At 43.1% G+C, this 19,916-nt stretch overlaps 1 protein-coding gene across 8 annotated transcripts in view; it reads left to right on the top strand.

The window, feature by feature from the left end:
* Positions 1-19,916, top strand: part of celf6 (CUGBP Elav-like family member 6) — a 125,198-nt gene that overhangs the window by 71,084 nt on the left and 34,198 nt on the right. For all 8 annotated transcript variants that reach the window (XM_061067955.1, XM_061067954.1, XM_061067960.1 and 5 more), the window contains exon 3: positions 18,782-18,830. In XM_061067955.1, coding sequence (XP_060923938.1) covers positions 18,782-18,830 — 49 coding nt within the window. The remainder of the gene's footprint in view (positions 1-18,781; positions 18,831-19,916) is intronic.

Here is a 19,916-nt window from a genome sequence, read left to right as displayed (position 1 = left end):
AGCCTGACACGGTGTGGTCAATAGCCCCAGGCAGTGAATGAGCTCTCAAGTGGTACAGCAACAGCGAGACGCATTTCCTCTTCCAGCTCACCTCACGCCTCCTCGTCAAATTAAACGATAAAGGCTGGAGGGCTTTCTGCAGGCCTTCAGCACACTTTCACCCCTTCCCGTCACTAAGAGGACGAGGCAGGCACACGACAAACACCGCTGCTCACACATACAGGGGGGTAAAAAAGGAAAAAAAGGACCACTTCAATTATTCCGTTTAAAATGGCATCAGCTCTCGACCCTCTACTTCAGGAAATTAAATTTCAAAATGGACCATGGTTCAGCAGCAAAACAAAGGCGCTTGATGATTAACGGTGGATTTTAATAATGCCAGATTTTCTTCACGGGTCTGAAGAATATGGGGAATGAATGTAGTAATTTCCAGGTCTTGAAAGGTTAGCGGATTGAACAAAAAGCCTGAGAAAGTGCAGCGGACAAACTTTTTCTGTCATGATCTTGTATTTTTAAAGGAGTTGCATTGATGTTATAATTTCTTTTGTTGTTTTCTTGTTGTGTAGACTATATATTATACTGATATGGCAAGTATAACAGCGGGATCGTCACTACCGCTTACAGGGTTTTGGCCGCTGCCGTTGATACGTACATATGAGGACATGAGCTGCTGTTACCATATGCTGTGTTGAAAAGTGACACATGCAGAGCACATAGACACATTAAAAATGGCATGTCCTTTGTTTGAGTGTGTAGACACGCACAAAGGCCGTCACCAGCCTTAGCATCCAACCCCTCAGCCGGGAGAATAATTGCCGCGGGAGGCTGATGGACTGTCAGTAGTCACACGAGCTTGTTTCCTCTCCTCTTTTCCTCCCGTCTCGCCTGGTGACACAGACAGACGCCACGGAAGCACCTTGTGTTCGCCATGCATGGAGATAAACTGCATATTGCATTCTGTTTCAAGTGTTACAAATCTCTTGCAATAATATAATAAAAGATGTATTATTCATTGCCTCTACAGTGACGAGTGGGGGTGGAGGGTGAAATATGCATAAGGAACGAGTGCCATTTCGAAAAGCCTACGCTGGGCAACATGTGACGGGTGATGAGGGAACATCACATCATGCCTCTGGTGTCGTCAAAAGCTGGAGAAGGGAGATTAGTTGAGGGAAGACAACATGAGCAGATGCAGGGACCACTTCATGGCTGGCAAAATGACCGCGTTATTTTGGAAAGAGAGCGATGCGAGTGTAAATAAGCATAAATTTCCAATCTACTGTATGACGAGAATCCATTTGTGATCCCCAGGTGTGACAAACAAAAGGTTTGGCTGTGTTGGTTCCAGATCTGTCTAAATTGTTTTGCCTTATTTTCCATTGAGATGGGGTGTGCATCGAGTGTGAGATTGGGGTGCTGGGGGTGCCAACCAAGTAATTTTGCTGCCTACACTCTGCAGAGGGTATAATTGCAGACCTTAAAAATGCCCACTCTGCTTTGGCACGTGTGAAACGCTGGGGGGGGATGAGGGTGGAGTGGGGTCAGTTGTGTTGGTATTGTGTGTACAAAGGAGGGTTTTGCATTCGAATGAGATGTTAACAACACATATGCTTGTGTACAATCACGCATATACTGTATATTATTATAGGGGAGTGAAAAAAAAATGAAATGTCTCCATTGTTTCATTCCAAGAAACCTCATCACAGCAGAGTATATTTATAACGTAGTGTAAAATGCACAATATTTTTAGGCAACATATTCTATTTTATGTTGGTGATTTCCAAGTGTTTTTCTATTGGCCTAGGGGCCTGTATGAATGAGTAATAGACAGGGTAATGGCTTCATGCTCACTAGGCTAAATTTGTTTTTCCTCCTCCTGCCTTGCAAATACAAAAAAATAAATAAACTGCCAACAAAATGATAAATAGCAGCCACCCAATTACTCCGGCATCACCTTATTCAGGAATTTATGTTTACATTATCAAGATGTACCACAGCTCTGCATGACAACACCATGCCACAGAAACAAATGGCATTTACATTTCCTCTGGGTAGTGGCTAGGTGCAGGTTCCTATTCATTTAGCCAGTTTCCCTCCTGAAGTAATGGGAGGCCCTGACCTAGAGCCTCTCTGTCAGCCCATTAGTGAGCGTGGAGAGCATTGCATCGGCGCCTCTGCTGTTCTGCCACTCAGAAACACCCCCTAGAATCAACACAAACAAGCCCATAATGCTGCCCCTTCTACTCACACACACATACACACGTTGAAGCTGGGGCATTGATTTTATAATGATGCCCTGGCTGCTTCCAGCCATCGAGGAATTGGAGCTGGCTGAGCTTAGCTCTTGGTTTGTGGAGAGTATTTTTGGATGGGAGCCCTGCTGGTTGCTGGGACTAGTCCGGTGGAGGGGTTAGTCTACAGACGTGTGCAGTCGGTGGATCCAGAGCATGTAGAACATGGAGAGGCAGCCGTGCCCAACTTTACAGAAGCACCCGGAGCCAAGCGTCCCTCCTCAGCACACACAGACCTGCAACTGCCAATCAAAGCAGCCTCGGGCGCTGCCACTGCCTTGTGCGCATAAATTAGCATGTATTTGCATAAGAATCCACTCGTTTAGCAGACCCACTTGGCTCTCCCCCCAAATGGCATTTTTCTCGCTCCCCCGCTCTCTCTCACTTTCCCTCTCCTTATCCTTTTACAAGCACCGATAAGAGCTAGAAAATAGTGTGTTAACCCCTTTCATGCCAAACCTCTCTTGACACAAATTACATGTGTGCAGGCATGATTGAACGTGCGCATATGCTTGTTTGTTGGGGATTTGCAAATGAGAAAATTCAACCAACAAATGACTCAGAAAACAAACAAACATAGCTAATGTGTTTCGGTTTCTTTCTTCTGCCTTGAAAACCGATGTGCAGTGTTTGTTTGTCCATAGCACATATAAAATATCTCTAACACCTCAAAACTGCACGGCAACTTATGGGTCACCAAGCATATACCAACAACCACATTCAAGCCCTGTTTCACACAGTTCAACCTCAACAGCCCTCAGAGAGCAGCAGCCCATCCATGCCCCTTTAAATTACAGCTTAGGAGACTGGAAAATCCAGTTACTGGTCAGCAATGGCAACAAGGAAGGTGAGCGAGACAGAGGTTGAAAATGAGACAACATTCATTTTTCACCACGAACAGTCAATCAGGAAACCATACAGCAGGCCTGCCTGGGATTTATAAGTAAAGAACAGACAGGGCTGCCCATTGCCGTGAGCATAGGTTTTGGGATGAAGTAATTGGCTAGGATTGTGCCCTAAAACTCAATGTGCAGCCACGCACATGAGCCTAATGAAGGTTTTTCTGACTTTGTTGTACTTTTCTAACCCTTTCTGCTTATTTGCATCGGTGCTCCACGGTTCTCATCTGGTAAATTATGGAATGTGCTCTTTGGTCCGTAAAGCTGGCTACGATAGCTAAGGTCTTTGCTCTCCACTCCACGGGTGATTAGCTACTATGGATGTATTAAACAATGGCTGAAGGATTCAAACACGGCGCCCCATTCTTTTTAATAACAGCTGCTTGCCAAGCACATGGAGGGAACTGAAATAGTTTGTCCTGCTTCCTGCTTCCCTGCCGCTAATGCGTGTGCATTTGCGTGTAAATCCGGCTCTGCTTGGCCAACTCCTCACCCACATGACATTGAGATATCTTATCATGGCTTTCTGTCGTTTTAAAATGTTTTTGATGAGCTGGAAAGTTACAACTTTGACCACAACATCCTAACTGCCATTGAGACTCACAATGTCCCTGGCTTTCATACAAGCTGCAGTAGTTACAGCAAACCAGGCATGAGGGCTGTTCTCACTTTGATTTGGGACAGCTATTCGTTGTTAACGAGCCCGGACTTTGCAGCGTTGTAGCCCACGCTGAGTTCGACGGACTCGAAAGTTACCAAACTGTACTACAGGGAAAACTTTAAAAAGGCCGAACTTTATGCTTCATGTCCTCTGACGCAGTTGGAGCACCAGTCAGTCCAGAGCCAACAGCAGCCGTCCAGTTGGAGCAGTGGATGCTCACACCCTCAGAACGGGTGATTCATGAGAGGCCAGTTACTGTCAATTACTTTAAATCTATTTGTGTGAACACACTGTTAGACAAGACAAACAAAAGGGACACTTCACACCTCAGCTCGAAGGTAAATTTAGATGATTTGTGTTTGAGTATGCAAGGTAAACAGGGTCTACGATATCTTCTGCCTTTCAAACACGTGCATAAATTTGTGGCTCTTGCCTGACTTATGAGTCACATATTGGTAAACATACATATGTAAGGGAGTTGGTGTCAACTACACACACACACACACACACATTCACATGTTAGATAACATGAGTTTGACTTGTGTTTGGATTTGAATATATGTGAAAGTTGGCACTAGAAGGAGGATGACTGATACCAGCTTGATAACACTAACACAAAAGTCACACATTGAAGTTAAGGAGTGTGGTTTACGATGTGTTCACATATGGATGGGTGTGAGTGTGACAATCACAAAGTCAAAACACACACTGAGGAGTTAGGCACGTGTATTCCTCGAGGACAAACCAGCACATTTTTAGCTCTGTCTGGTATTTACGCAAGTGTGAGTGTTTTTTTTAATATTACTTCCAACCCCAGGAGGCTGGGCAGTCGCTCAGGGGGCTTCTCCTTCTTCTCATGCTCCCTGCTGGTCCAGGCAAACGGCTGAGCTCACTGACACCATCTCTAACCTGTGTTTCCTTCTCCTCCTCATATCTAATTCGAGTCGCACCCAGAAACACACACACACACACACCCAAAGGGCTCAGGCTGCCCTGTCTCATCCCATTTCCTCAGCATCTTTGATCCCCAGCCCTCTCAAAAATACATTGCACCCCCCCCCCCCCCCTCCTGCCATGCTATTTAAGCTTCCTTGTCTGCCTGTAGCGACCACAGCTTTGGCGCTGTAGCTGCTACTGTCTCCTAATGACAACCACACAAGAAGAACAGGCTGGGGGGTGTTGGACAACAGGAGCACGACAAAAGGCCCTGAGGTGCAGCACGAGATAAGGACGGCTCATTACTGCTGAGGAAGGGTTAATGTTCACAAACGGCTCTGAAGGGCCCCTCCCCAAATACAGCTGCTTGTTATGAGAGCTAATGATGTCAGCGGAGGGCCAGGCTTGTTGATTAGCCTAAATGGAGGACTAATAGAAGTGTGTGAGCGTAATTAATGACTGAAGGGGGAGCCTTAGGGAGACGAGAACTCACCGCTGTGGTCTTGGGTGATCCCGGGTTGAGCGTGTCCCTGGACAACATGGCAGGGCACCTTATCAGCTGGCCACACTATCCCCATGCCATCCAATGCCATGCCCTGCTTTGCCATGCCAAGGCTCCCACTCCGGCACCCAGACAGGCCAGTCTTTGTAGCCGGGCCTAATTAGCTGTCACAGCAGGTGGAGCAGGGACCAGGGACACGCTGCGGTCTGCTCTCTGACAGCACAGGTCCCCGCAGAGCCCCCCAGACACTTACCGCACAGGAACAGTGTGTGTGAATGTGTGTGGCGCTTCGAGTGCATGCATACGCACATGCATGAATACACATGTGTACGTCTGTGTGTGTGTTCATGTATGACTGAGAGATAAAGAGACTGTGGGCATGTTTTTTCATGTCCCTATGGGGACTTCAACCTGAATACACACCAGCCCGTGGGGACTCATATCAATGTGGGGACACAAATTAAGGTTTAGAGGTAGGTTTTGGTTTGGGTAAGGTTAAGTGTTAAGGGAATGCATTATGACAATGAGTCACCCTCAGGATACTGAAACAAGTTGTGGGAATGTGTGTGCGTGTTTGTGTGTGTGTGCATGTTCGTGTGTGTGTGTTTGCGCGCACTCTGAGGTTGCCGGAGACGATGAGTAAAGAAAATGGTATATACAGGAGCAGTGTACACATACTCCCTCACAGACAAGCAGAAAGAAGCTCATTTTATTGCAAATGTCGGGAACAGTATGGTTGTTTATATGACTGTGTGTGTCTGTGCGTGGAAAAGTTTAAACTGCATTTCAGTTAACTTTGCCTGTCACTGATTTAGACAGAGATTGTCAGCCTGTACCTTTCAGCTAAATACCAGATATCAGAAAAACAGAACGTAAGTGGGACATTATCGAGCAACAATACATTATATAGTGCACAGTTATAGAGTACACAAGATGATTCATGTCAAAGATTTCCAGGTTGAATCAGAAGTGTATATAACTTATAATGCCTGTGAATTAGACACACTATTTGCAATTGATACCGCAAATAAAGAAGATGGAAAAGGTGACTGACTAATTTGAGGTGCTTAGATGTTTTTCTCTGGGCACATATGTGGCTGTAAACAATCCTTCAGCCTTCCTCTTCCTTAACAGCGGCCTATTTACACATTTCCTGTGTATCGTCGGACCCCTGTCGCCTCCCTCCAAGCACAATGCATTAGTTAGTGTGTTTCCCTACGACCCCCTGCGGTGTTTGTCTCTCTTCTGATGCTTTGTGCATGTGTATGCAGGGAAGATACAGTGCTTTCTGAGACATCCTCGCCTCGGTATGCTAAGGCCTGTGTAAGCTGCAGTAATACTTCTTTACTGATAGCTCCGCTCACACACACACACACACACACACACACACACACACACACACACACACACACACACACTGCAGCCCTATACACTCTCCTGGTTTAATCTATTACCATTTTTATGTGGCTCAAATATTCAGGCCGTGTTAACCAATGCATCATTATGAGGCGTATAACTGCGAAAGCCAAAGGAATTATAGGCTTAAATAAATTATGTGCTACGATAGTGCAAGTTTTATGAGTTACAACTATTCTTTAAATAATAATAATAAAAGAAGAATTTCCTAGAAGCGGCCTGGTGTGAGAAAATGATTCCTCTTGTTACAGCCCACCTTTAACTGCACATCTATCTCAGGCTACTCACACTATACCATGTCTTTACAATCATCTCACACACATTAGATGAACTGATGGGTTCATTTGTGGTTGTGTTCTTTTTTTTCTTTTTTTGCTCCTTGCATCGCTAGCCATCATTTGCCTTGGTGTCCTACTTGTGTTTCCTTAATGTATCTCAAATCATTTCTATTGAGTATACTCATGTGCCTTGACAGAAAACACTATGCCCACGCAACACAACATACATGCAGTGATGTATTGTGTATTTGCAATGTAATATGTAGCACACATGGTCACTATACATCACCTCTGATGTCGTGTGAGTAGGTGTATTTGATTCCATTCGGCAGATGGATCCAATTGTCCGGGTTGATATTGGGTTGTGACAGAAAGCAATCTAATGGCAGACTCATTGATGATGATGAGTTCTGTTCCATTGCACTGAGATCCAGTCCAATTTCAAAAGCAAATTCAGCCATTCATCTTCCAAATAATTGTGGCACTTTATCAATTGCTCCCAGTCTTTTATCTATCACTTCGATTGATGTGATCATTTTCACAAACAGCCTTCTGTGCTAATGGTGTCTTGGAACACACTTGCAGGGTTGCGTGCGTGCGTGCGTGTGTGTGTTTGTGTGTGTTACCGCTGCTATGTGTCTAAAGGCATCTTGGTGCAAGCATCTGAGCTTGTGAGTGTGTGTATGTGTGCATGAATGTGTGTGCAAGTGAGTAACTATGTATTAGTGCGTATGCATTTACTTGGTCATCCACATGTGTCTGTGTATAATAACAGTCCTCTGATGCTCATTACAACAATACATCTTCTGTTTTATTATCATTATTATTATTTTATTTCCGTGTTCATTCTGCTGTGTGTATTTATGAAACCATTTAACTATGGTTGTGTGTTTTTGAATGTGTTTGATGAGCATTTTCATGGTTGTGCCTTTTATTACTATCAGCAGCCTGTGTGTTTGTGTGTGTGTGTGTGTGTGTGTGTGTGTGTGTGTGTGTATGTGGTCTATTGTTCTTTTGCATGTGTAGTCACATGCATGAAACATTTGTTATATGCGCCTCATATTATCAGCAGTCGGTCTATGCCGTGAGATCTCACCCCGAACCTATTAAAATCAGTATTCATACATGTAATCTTAATCGGCTCACCTGTTAGTGGTTTGTTTGACTCCCTGGAAATATCCAAAATTAAGATCTGAAGTGTTTATAACAATCATTAAGATTTCCCAAAAACCCTTATCACATTTTATAAGTGAAAATAAACGAGTTTAATAACAGATAAAATATGAATCTTTCATTTTTTACAGTGTATCCTGTGAGCATTGGTTTAGATAAGTAACCTTGTGATATTTTTCATCTCCTGGTAATTGTACATGCATCTGCTTTAAAGAGAGAGGAGAGACAATGCAATGACTCCCTCTCTCAGGTCAACACATGAATGTTGTTAACTCAACACTACCTACACTATTTTACATCTGACACTTGTGTGATGTTTGTACAATTATTACAGTTCAGTTCTTGCTGTTATTCTACTGGGAATTGTGTTGTGTTATGTTCATACCAGGTTGATATAATGTGATGTGATGCACAGGTTCGCTAATGTACTGTAGTGTAGCTTCATTACAGTATGTGAGTGTATGTGTTATGGATACTGCACCATTATTTGCAGTGCTGAAAGCCTGTGTGTGTGTGTGTTTATTTTTGTATGCATGTGCACCAAGATCATCATTTAGATTACATTAACATCTGCAGTGTCTGAGTGTTCATGGTAATGATAAAATGATGATTGTGATATCTAGCAAATTAAGTACTTCATTTTGTAAAGTCTTAAAATGACTGTTGTTCTTGAAAATTACAATTTTATAAAAAAAATAATGTCTTCATACTGTGCCTTTTTATTAGTGAATCCAATCAAACACAAACTCATCCACTTCCCTGACCCAACAAATGTTAAAACTTTAAACAAGGCAATGTAACCGTCTAGTAAAATACAAAAACAATCTGTTCACCATATGTATATTATCAATTCTCGATTCATGTAGAGATTATAGTAGACTATCAGCAGACTATCAAGCAACACTTTATTAGACTGCCAAATGTTTTAGCAGAATGTTTAGAGTGACAGCATGGTTAACATATTATAGTAATCAAGCCAAGTCATCCCTCAAAGCTAAAGTGCGCTAACTGCGCTGAAAACAGTTCTGAAATGTGCGCAATTTTTGCTGACACTGAATATCAAACGGAAGCCAAAGACTACTCTACCTCAGACTCACCCTGGATCCAGGTTGTAGATCGTTTCACCAAGTGGTCAAGTCAACTTGACGTAGTGGAATGATTTTACCCCAGAGAGCCATGTGAAAGTGATGAGCACTCACTCTGCAGCTACTTCTAATAAAAATAAAGGTTCAACTTGAAGAATCCTAGTCGACTGAGCGGGTTCGGACTGATGATTTGATTTGACTCTTAGACTTTCAGGTGGCAGCACTACTATTACCATTCTCCATAGGTACATCGCAAAAACGACAGTAACAAACATGTGAATTTGTATCACAGTTCAGGCCTTAAAAAACATTTTGATCAGGTCAGAAGTGGTCAGCTCTAAGTGCAGATGTGAATGCAAGTGAGTTCTGAGCCACATTGAAGGACCGGCTCTTCAGCCGACGTCCTCTAACCCGTTAAAGTTTCATCATGAACCTGAAATATTTTCACACCTCTTAATGTTTCCCATACACCGATTTATTTGTTGCAACCACCAGTTATTGTCATGATGACTGCTGACCATGGACGATGATTACAACAAGACTGCTTGATATACAATATTTCAACTCAGATACTCGACCATTACTGACAATAATCCGTCAATTAATTTACCTTCCATTGTGCCACAAACTGTTTATTCTCATCAATGCGGCAAATACTCATATCTTTCTGATGTTCTCCATTACACATGGCATCTATTGCACTTCGGTCCGTCCTGGTAGAGGGTTCCTCACATGTTGCTCTCTCTGAGGTGTCTCAATCTTTTTACCCTGTTAAAAGGTTTTTAGTATTTTTTTTCCTTACTCTTGCTGAGGGTTAAGGGCAGAGGATGTCACAACTTGTTAAAGCCCTGTGAGATAAATTGTGATTTGTGAATATGGGCTATACAACTAAAATTTGATTAATTGATTGACCAGCACAACATTAACAGTGGCCCACCACAAATTGATATTCTTTTTTTTTCAGTATCTATTTGAATGTAGAGCTGTATGTGTGCACATTCTTTAAATGCTACTCTATGCCTGTTCCATATTTGCTTTTCAGGTTTCCTTTTGCATTTGTGAAGGCCATTTTGGTTTGTTTGTCAGTGTGTATGTGTGTGCTCTGGGCCTTCAGAGCCCGATTGCTGGATGTTGTCATTGCCCACAGCAGAGCGATTCCAGCTCCATTCTCGCCTTTGCTCTGTGCTCTATGATTGCTCACCTCTGACTCCTCTCATCAGCGCTGTGGTGTGTACTGGCTGCGGCGCAGACCCGGCCGGCGGGTGTTTGAGAGGAGCAGAGCAGGACATAGACTCTCGTAAATCTGATAGATGCATGGCATGTCATTACCTTCCACTTATTATTATTCTCCCACTCCTCTTTGTACTGTGAGCCACTCTGGCTGTTTTTCTGGCCCGACTCAGAAACATTTGTACTGTGGCTGCGCGGAGTGATGGATGCTCCCGGGGAGGTACCAGGTTATTCCCTGCTATTCCCATTCTGGTGTTTTGTTTGTGTGCAGGGCTCGAGTGTGGACATTTTATCCTCTATGCAAACTGTGTGCGTTATTATCAACTTGAATTGTTTTGCTTTTGAAAAGATCTTTAAGTTCACAGTCTCTCATCCAAAATCTCCAGTTATAAAAGAGTTTACATGACAGTTTGAATATCACTTCACAAAGTTATAGATAATAAATGCTGGACAGTAAGAGCACTTACTTCATAGATGCATGGGGACATTAATGTACTTTACATGAAAGTATAATTAGGTACTTCATAAATACTTCAATATCCCTCTTAAATATGTTAAGACTGAAGATAACTATATGTGTAAGAGTGGCTGTTATATCATAGCTTGCAAAATGAAAAGGAAAACTTAAAGCGAAGCTGAAACTCTGCCGCCTTTTTTTTTAATCGCTGAGCCTCTCCTCTTGTATTCATTATATCTTCCTTCTCTATTCCTCTATCTTACACTTGCTTGCTGCTCCTTCCATATTCCACCACATCCTTTGCTGCTTTTCTCTCAGTTTCAAATGCACAAATATGTACCACACACACACACACACACACACACCGCCCTGGCATGGTGTCCCTGCGGCCCCAGAGCAAGAGAGAGAGAGACAGAGAGAGAGAGGGGAGAGCAGCAGTCGCCTCACAAGAGCAGACCTCATAAAACACCCTGTCACTTTGACTAATTTGTTAGTCTTGTCTCACTGTGTCGAATCGTCACCCCCTCCTTCCCCCGATGCACCTCCACCCCCGACTCCCCCTGTCCTTCTTTCCATCCACCCCATATCCACGGGAAGAAGAGAGAGGGAGATGGGTGGGGGGGGAGTGGGGGGAGCAATAAATGTAATGTAGTGTGCTGCCCATTGGTTGCAGTGATCTGCACAGCAATCCATCTACACTCAGAGGAAGAACAGAGGCTTTATGGAGCAGAGGATAAGATGATGGCTCGATTTCTCATCCACTCTCTGTCTGAAACTGTCCCACCTCAAGAGGAGTCCTGCTGGGCGCCGGTGGAGTAAGAATAAAAATAGGAGGGGGAATTGGGCTATTATGAATGTAGGCTGGGAAGAGGTCCCCAAGACAAGGTTGGGTTGGACCAGACTAAACAGGGCAGGGTGGTACGGACCGGTTCAGAGACTCAAAAATTTACAGAGATAAATTAAAACCCAACGATTAAAAGACCGAATTTTTTTTTGCCGCTGCTGCCCGCCTCCCCTTTCCGACCCGACCCAAAGTACCTAGTCTTTAAATAGGAGCTTGGGCTCAGAGCTATAAATAGGCAGCGTTTCACCGCCAGCCACCCTCTGCTGAGCTGTCAGCACCCCTTCTCCCTCTTCCTCTCCTCGCAGCGAGGCAGACACAGCCCTCCTCCCTGTGTTTTCAAGGGAGATAGGCAAGTGTATGATCACTCCGACTATAACCCGTCTCCTCACGACACACCTGGCAGGCTCGACCTCTCCCAACTCGCTGGCCTCACAGGAAAGCCGCTGTGAACTTGCACACCAATTTAAGAGAAAGACTTGTTCCCGCTGCGCTGCTCTGGACCTGTTTCTTATCCGTACAGAAATGAGGCGCAGGATGTCCTGACATGTGAGCGATTGGTGATGAAGGCAGTTGTCTGGGCTGGTACAGCACAGGCTGGCAGGATCTGAGGCTCTCGCCAGCAGGATAATCGTACGATAATTGTATAAAAAAGAGAAAAATTCAAATTAAATAAGAGATAACATTACCTAAACAGATTATCATTGTAATCAAGACATGTTGTCTGGTTTCTATTTACTATTCTCCTTTTAGTGGGTTAAGTATGACATAAACTGAAAGCACTCTGTTAATACTCACCCTCTTAGTTAGTATTGACAGAAATGCCAAATCCATTCAATGAAACAGTCAAATGCTTCCTAAACCTCTAAAGACACATCACAGAGGTCAGGGCATTTACATGTATTGTGATTCTGTAATGGGTAAAGGTCAGGCTCTCTCCTAACATCTCCTTTGGGACTGAGGCTCCCCTGTTTCAGACTTTATTGGCTCTTCAAGAAAAGTCAGTGTGCATTAAATATCTTTTATAGCACTTAAAAGGCTGTAAATGGCATCAACAGCTCCAATGAATTCGATGACGGCGAAACTACAGAATGATAATGAGAGGCATCAAACAATAGATGGCTTATCAACAGAATAGTACCCGACGACTTGGAAAACCAAACGGTATTTGATGTGTGGGATGAAACGAGAGGAAGTCAGATGAAATAACTGCAAAGAGGAAATAATTAACCCGTTTTTTCATTGACTCATTTGTTTGTATAATTTCACTGTTAGAACTTCGGGATACAACTGTAAAGTGCACATAGGTATCAGTTAAATGTTCACTATTTGCACAACATAACATAATTGATTCACAACCACTGAGTCCAGTATATAAAATATCCTCTCTCTTTGTCCATATCAAAAATGAGTCTTACAATAATGCAAGAGCTGTGTGTATTCTTAATCAAAGGATTCTGAAGCCTCCATTAAATTCCCAATTTTCTTTAATCACAATAGAGATTGATCTGTAGCTGTGGATAAACAGAAATGTTGGTGTAAGTGTTTCTGTTCAATTTTTAATTTGGCGACTTGTGAAAGAGTACGTGGTAAAGATTTGTTTTCGAACTAAATCATTCCCACAATCCTCCAGAGGAAGTCATGTGAGTGCTAGGTTATATTTTAGGGAATTGTCTGTTTTTGCAGGGCTCAAAAGAGACTAATGCTCAATCACAGTTTTGGCAGAATAGCACATTTGTTGTTTGGATGAAGCCAAAACTAAATTAGTTTAACTTCATTAACTTCCTAAATTAAAAAAACTAAATCAGACAATGAGAGAGTTTTACTGTCGAAATTAAAAACACCTCTTTCCCAATAAAACCATGCTTTATTGTAAGAGCAAAATTGGTGATTTCATCTTTTGCCTTTAGTGCCCTGTTTGTCGTAAGACACTGTATATTTGTGCGTTTGCCTCTGCATTTACTACGCAAGGTTATTTTCATATTTAGACAAACTGGTCTAGGCTCTTCCCCTCTTTTCGTGAGCCATATTCTTCATGTGCCACTGTGATTGGCACAGCTGTTTAAAAGTTACGAGATGAGTAATGTGACTGGCTGAGAAGGTAATGATTCATCACCAAAGCCTCCTATTAATACCCCCCTTCACCCTGCGTGGATGCTCACTGAAGAACAAAAATAGCAGGTGCGCCCGGATACGCCTTCATTGTGCATCAAGTGCACATGACATGACACTTACAGGGATCATTGCAAATTTATAAAAATGTGTGTGTGCGTTCCTACAATTTTTATTTCTTATTCCTTTGGCTGTTTTTCTGAGTGACTTGACATTTATTCCACTTGCAGCATTTAAAGGATTTTGTGTGTGTTTGTGCTCATGTTACCAAACAAGGAAAATATGAAATAAAAAGAATGGCAGTCAGAACAACAAAAGGCCCAACAATCCCCTTAAATTCAATCAAACGGCCACAATTTCAGACATTCATAAGTAGTAGTCCTCTAAATATGCCTGATTTGTTTCATCAACATTCATGAATTATTCCATGGAAAATCTGGGATGTTAAAAACACCTCTTCTCACTTTGTTAAATGGAGTTAAAAAAAAATCTGTATCCATCCAGGTTCTTCCCTGACCCATGCTGCATCCGTCCCCCACATTGCATGGTAATCTGTTGATTTTGTGTAATTATACTAACAAACAAAAGATTATAATCCTAAAGTTGGATGATCGCATGCTTGCATACGCTTCCCAACAGGTTCAGCAGACTAAATAGAAGTTAACAACTGAGATAAATGTTATAAATGTACAGATCAAAACTGAACTGATTTATTATGTAGTCTATTCATCAATTCAGATTTTGGAAGGAAGTTCATCTTTGCACAGGATGCTAGTCATCTAGCAAGAAAGTTTTAATTTACAGTGAAAGTGGAGTAAGACTATCAGTGCTCACCCTTAGTCGTGCTTGTGAGGGAAAATGTTTCTGTATTTATAGGCTCTGATAGATAGCATTTCTCCTTGCTTGCTTTGTGAGCAGTGACATTCACACAGCATGGTCAAACGCGGTCAAAGGCCAGCAGTGTCCTTGTCTTTCTTCCCCTCCACTGCACTATTATCAATCAGACGCACTGGCAAAAGACATATGGACTTGAACACACACACACACGCACATGTGCACACACACGCAGCTCAATGCTCTGAAACTTACACACAGAGTCCTTTGCTGGGAATTGTGATCAAGTTTCTCTCTTCCACACTGTTGGTTCTCCACTCCTCCGTGACTTCAGCTGACTTTTATTCATCATAACAGAATGAAAAATATAGATTCGCCCCTGGAGATTAGAACAAAGAAAAAAATGAACGTATAGACATAAAGGAAGTAGAGCATGAAAGAGGGGGAAATATAGTGAGGGGGGGAAAAGTGAGGGAAAGAAAAAGAAAGATAGAAAAAGGGGAGAGATGAGGAGAAAGAGAGATGGCCTCTCTAAGTGCAGCAGCACACAGGCACAGAGCTGAGAGAGCCTAGGCAAGACAGCATGAGCTGCCTATTTGTCAGCATTGATCAACCCATTAAGGGGCTGTGGTGGGAAGCATATTGGTTTTGGAGGCCAAAGGGGCAGAGAGAGACAAAGATAAAGCAAGACGGGGGGGTGGTGTTGAACTCCTTTCAGCCTCGGCAGCCACACGTCTACAGGATGAAAAAGCCTGTAGTCTTCCTCGCCGGTGTCTATGCAGTTCATTCGGCTGTGGCCCGACGGGCAGGTAGTGGATGTCATTTGTCTCACAGCGTCTCTCGAGGCTCAGATGTATGTGCTATCTTAGCTTTCTGCTGCTGCGATGCTAATAAGGAAGTAGCTTCTACGACAGACTGAATGTCACTTGCCCTCTTGCTCGATGTGTGTGCATGTACGTCTGTGCGCAAAGGGTGGGTGGTGGGGGTGGTGGGGGTGGGTCCTGGCCTTAGGGGAAAGTGGGCTGCCTCTTCGCCCAGCCTCTGATGAATTCATATAATTAACTCTGCCTTGATCTGTTGGCTAATCCTGCACTCAGTAATAAGGGATTAAAATGTCACCTAAGCCACCTGCTGTTATTGAGCCCCAAGACTTTTGTGCCTCTGTGTGTGTGTGTGTGTGTGAGTGTGTGTGAGAGAAAAAGAGTGCGAGAGGGAGAGTATAGTAGTACAAGTAAAGTCAACATCAAGATTTCTGTGCAATAAACTTGAGAGTTCAAAACATCCCCTCTGTTAGCGCAAGAGAATATATGTAGAGGACACAATAAAAGTAGCTCAGAGCAGCAGACGACATAACTCCTGCCATATGTGTCGGTGCGCCACTCACAGCTCCGAAGTCTGGCATCGAGCTGAACTTCATAATTTGGCAGGAAGATGGAGCAAAAGTTACAGCAGACTCGACTGAAAACTCATTGTCACAGTCACTGAAAAAGGGACATGAAAGTGGGACACGCCAGGAGTTGGGAGTTGAGAAATCTTTTTTCTTCCTCCCTTCTCACTATGACCTCCTTGGACCAAGTGAAGAAAAAAAGAACAAGAAAGAAATGAGTGCCAATTGGTTGGCGAACAGCCCACAGACCGACGGCCAGCTCGCCTCGTCTGCCTGCCGGTCAGCTCCGCTCGGTTGCTTGGCAACCCCAAGTGTACTTTTGGGTGGTCTAATGACTCTAGCTGCTGCAGTGGCTCAGGGGCTACTAATGAAGCCTCCTGACCAATCACTGGCGATAAGACCTGGATGCTGACTGATCACTGGGCAGGGATCTTGGGACTACCCTAAACCTCTTATGCGAGACAAATTCTGCCCCCGACCTGAGCTGCTGCTCTCAAACAAACACACACAGACACACACAAACACACAAAAATACACACTTTTGTAATGTGTGTAGGCACAGAATCTTAACTTACTGCTTAGAATGCTCCAACTGACCTTAATCCGCTCTACCACACACCGACATACATCAATGCTGCACCTCACCTGAACTTTACCTAAGACTCACATGTAAATAATATCCAAAGTAATATTGAAGGCTGTTATCCACAGACAAATCATTAGACAGGGTTCTAGACTGGATTCACACTATAAACACAACCCAACAGGACTCCATATTAACTCCATCCCCCAGTGCCAGTGAGCCAGACAGAGCTGCCGAAACATCTGGAATCAAGGTCCCCCTTGAGAAAATAAGGAAATTTTCTCTTTCAAGCCTTTTTGTTTGGGCTTGAAAGAAGTAAGTCACCTCTACTTTCCTTTTAATTAAATGTAATAACGGTTAAAGGATTGACAAATATGTCAGAGTAGCGCTGTTAGTGTTGATGGATGATGTTTATTCAGAGTGACTGGCAGTGCGTCAGCAGGTCAGCGTCATTCTCAGCGATACTTTATCTCATCTGACACTGACAGCTGCAGAAACTAAGTATATGACCTTTGTATTTCTGCACACTTGGAGGATGGTCATTCTGACAAAGCAACGCACCCTGCGACATTGCAACATGAAGACTATTTTAAGCAAGATGTGATTTGACAGTATTTATTTTGTTAGTTAGCATCTGCACACTGTCAACGTTGTGCACCAAATCACAGTAGATCAATTTGTCTAAGCTTTTACGTATTATTACCTTAGACACTACAGCTAGCATATACGTGTGGAGATGCATTTGCAGGTCCATGGTATGGATACTATTTCCCCTGAGTCAGTGTGTGTGTGTGTGTGTGTTGATGCGGCTTCATATGCTTGTCTTTGTAATGCGTCCGTCATTTCTCAAAGCTTTGTTCCAGTGTCACAGCATATTGCCAGCTGAGTACTTTGTGTCCCCAGGGTATCACCATGTATACGCTTGTCTATACATGTCCACCAGTCTTAGTTCTATATTTGGCCATGGTCCATGCTCATGTCAACTGCTGTCAAGTGCTGCGTTGCCTGAGGGCCCAACACCCACTTTGCTTCTGGAGTGGACAGATCTGAGTGGGCAGTACCGTGTGCCATTCACTGGCAATCCCATGATGGAGCTGTCCACATGGCCTAGTTAGAAAGATGGGCCCAATGCCCACTGAACCCAGAATATCACAATGCCAAGTATGACAAAAGTGGCTAGCCTCAATAAGCAAGGGTCTTCTTCAAGGTTTGCTCCTAACACTCACCCATTTCACAGAGGTGAGATGGAAAATCATACCTGTTTCTGATAAGGTACAAAAGTGAGTCTTTTCTGTTTATTTAAACTCTGGTAGGTGAGAAAAAATGTAAAAGCATCGTCAGGGGAGCAAAAAGAACCAAGGGATTTTTGTTGTATTCAAGGCAGGCAGTTTTTAAAAGGGTTCTTTGTTTTCACCTCAATATGAAATGGATCTTCAAAGGTTGTTTATCGATTCCCTACTGTTAACCTTTCACGAGCTGTTTCAAAGCTATACGCTGTTTGGTGGTGCAGGGTGGGGTTGGCTAACCACACCTGTGGGACATTGATTTGTGAGTTGCCAAAGAGATTCTGTGTATAGAGAGGCAAGAGAGGTGGAAGAGATGGAGTCAGAGAAAGAGGAATTGCTGTTGGTCAGGGATGAGCAGAATGTTCGCTGGTGACTGGGAGTCTGGAGCCAGGAGCGGACAGGAAGAGCAAGGGCCAGCCAGAAAGGACCTTTCCCCGTGGGGCTGGGAGTGGCTGATGTAATGGCATTAATCTCCAAGTGCCATCTGACACCCAGTGTGGCTCCGTCATTGAAAAGTGCTAATTCTGCTGAACTGTGAGGGGAATTCAGGCATCTCTAGAGCCAGTGCCCTGGATTAATTAAACACGCTGGCATGGAGCACTGCACAGATTTATCTTTTTTTACGACATTGTCACTGTTTGATTTTTGTGTTTAGCCCACAGAGCTGGACAAACTTAGAACATTAGGACTAGGAACACTGCCACATATCACTTGTTCTCTTCTCACTTTACACATTGCAGCAGTTGCTCCTATCGTTGCGTACTAACCAGGGATTTCCCTTCTCTTCCTTCTCTCCTCTTCTCTCTCCAGATGAACCGGCCCATCCAGGTGAAGCCAGCCGACAGCGAAGGACGAGGAGGTAATTAACCTTCTCCTGGTCTCTGTTGCACACCCTCCTTAAAAACACGCAAACACATGCACGCAAACACAGGAATGCACTGGAGTAGCACACGTGCAATCCTTAATATTCTGCTCTCACTGGAGACACACTGGGAGTTAGCAGAGTAGCCTGTAATATAGGTCACTTGCTTCTATTGACTTCCCATCTGTGCCAGCAGAGGGTCTGTCTCAGGTTCACAGTCACTGGGAGCAGTTCAAAGACAAGACAGAGACATGGAGAGAGAGAGGATGGACACGAATGCCGAAAGATTTCAACAGAGTGATTGTAAAGTCTAGAGGCTGTGGAACACACACACACACACACACACACACACACACACACACACACACACACACACACACACACACACACACACACACACACACACACACACACACAAACATACTATCAATTGATATCAATGTAAGGATTCTAATAATAAATATATAAATGTATTAGTGTCTAAACAAAGGGAGGAGACAGTTCAAGTCTTTCTAAGTGCAACATGTCATGATTTAAGGAGTCTGAAACTTATTTGTGCTGCATATGTTTTCTGTTTCACAATGAATTCATCTTTTTACACAGCCGGTTTCACGACTCTTAAATCAATGACTGTCAATCAATGTTACCACAGTATCGGCCTTTCAACTTACCGAACTATCTAGCTACTGATCTTAATGTAATGAAACAGTACTAGTTTATTGAGTAATATTTATTTATATATTTTATATTAATTTTATATTTATATAATTGATTTGTTATGGGATTTGTGAAAAGAAAGGAACTCAAAAAAGGGATCTGTATAATGTGATGCGTTTTGAGGGGCAGGTAATTTTTTTTGTAATTTTTTTTGGATTACACTGGAATCAACAATAATATATAATATATAATAAAACCTTTAGCTAATAAAGCAAATTTTGTGCTTCAATATTGCCATATTACACTGAGATTAAAACTTGAAATCATTACATATCAAATTTAAATTGAAACTAAGTAAGATTCAGGGTTATCCAGTTTTTGGTAAAAGACCCTTAGTCCGATTCAGTTGAAACACATTTTTAACAT

Source organism: Limanda limanda, chromosome 3, assembly GCF_963576545.1.
Source record: "Limanda limanda chromosome 3, fLimLim1.1, whole genome shotgun sequence".
Lineage (NCBI taxonomy): Eukaryota > Metazoa > Chordata > Actinopteri > Pleuronectiformes > Pleuronectidae > Limanda > Limanda limanda.
This window is presented reverse-complemented; position numbering and strand designations above follow the sequence as displayed.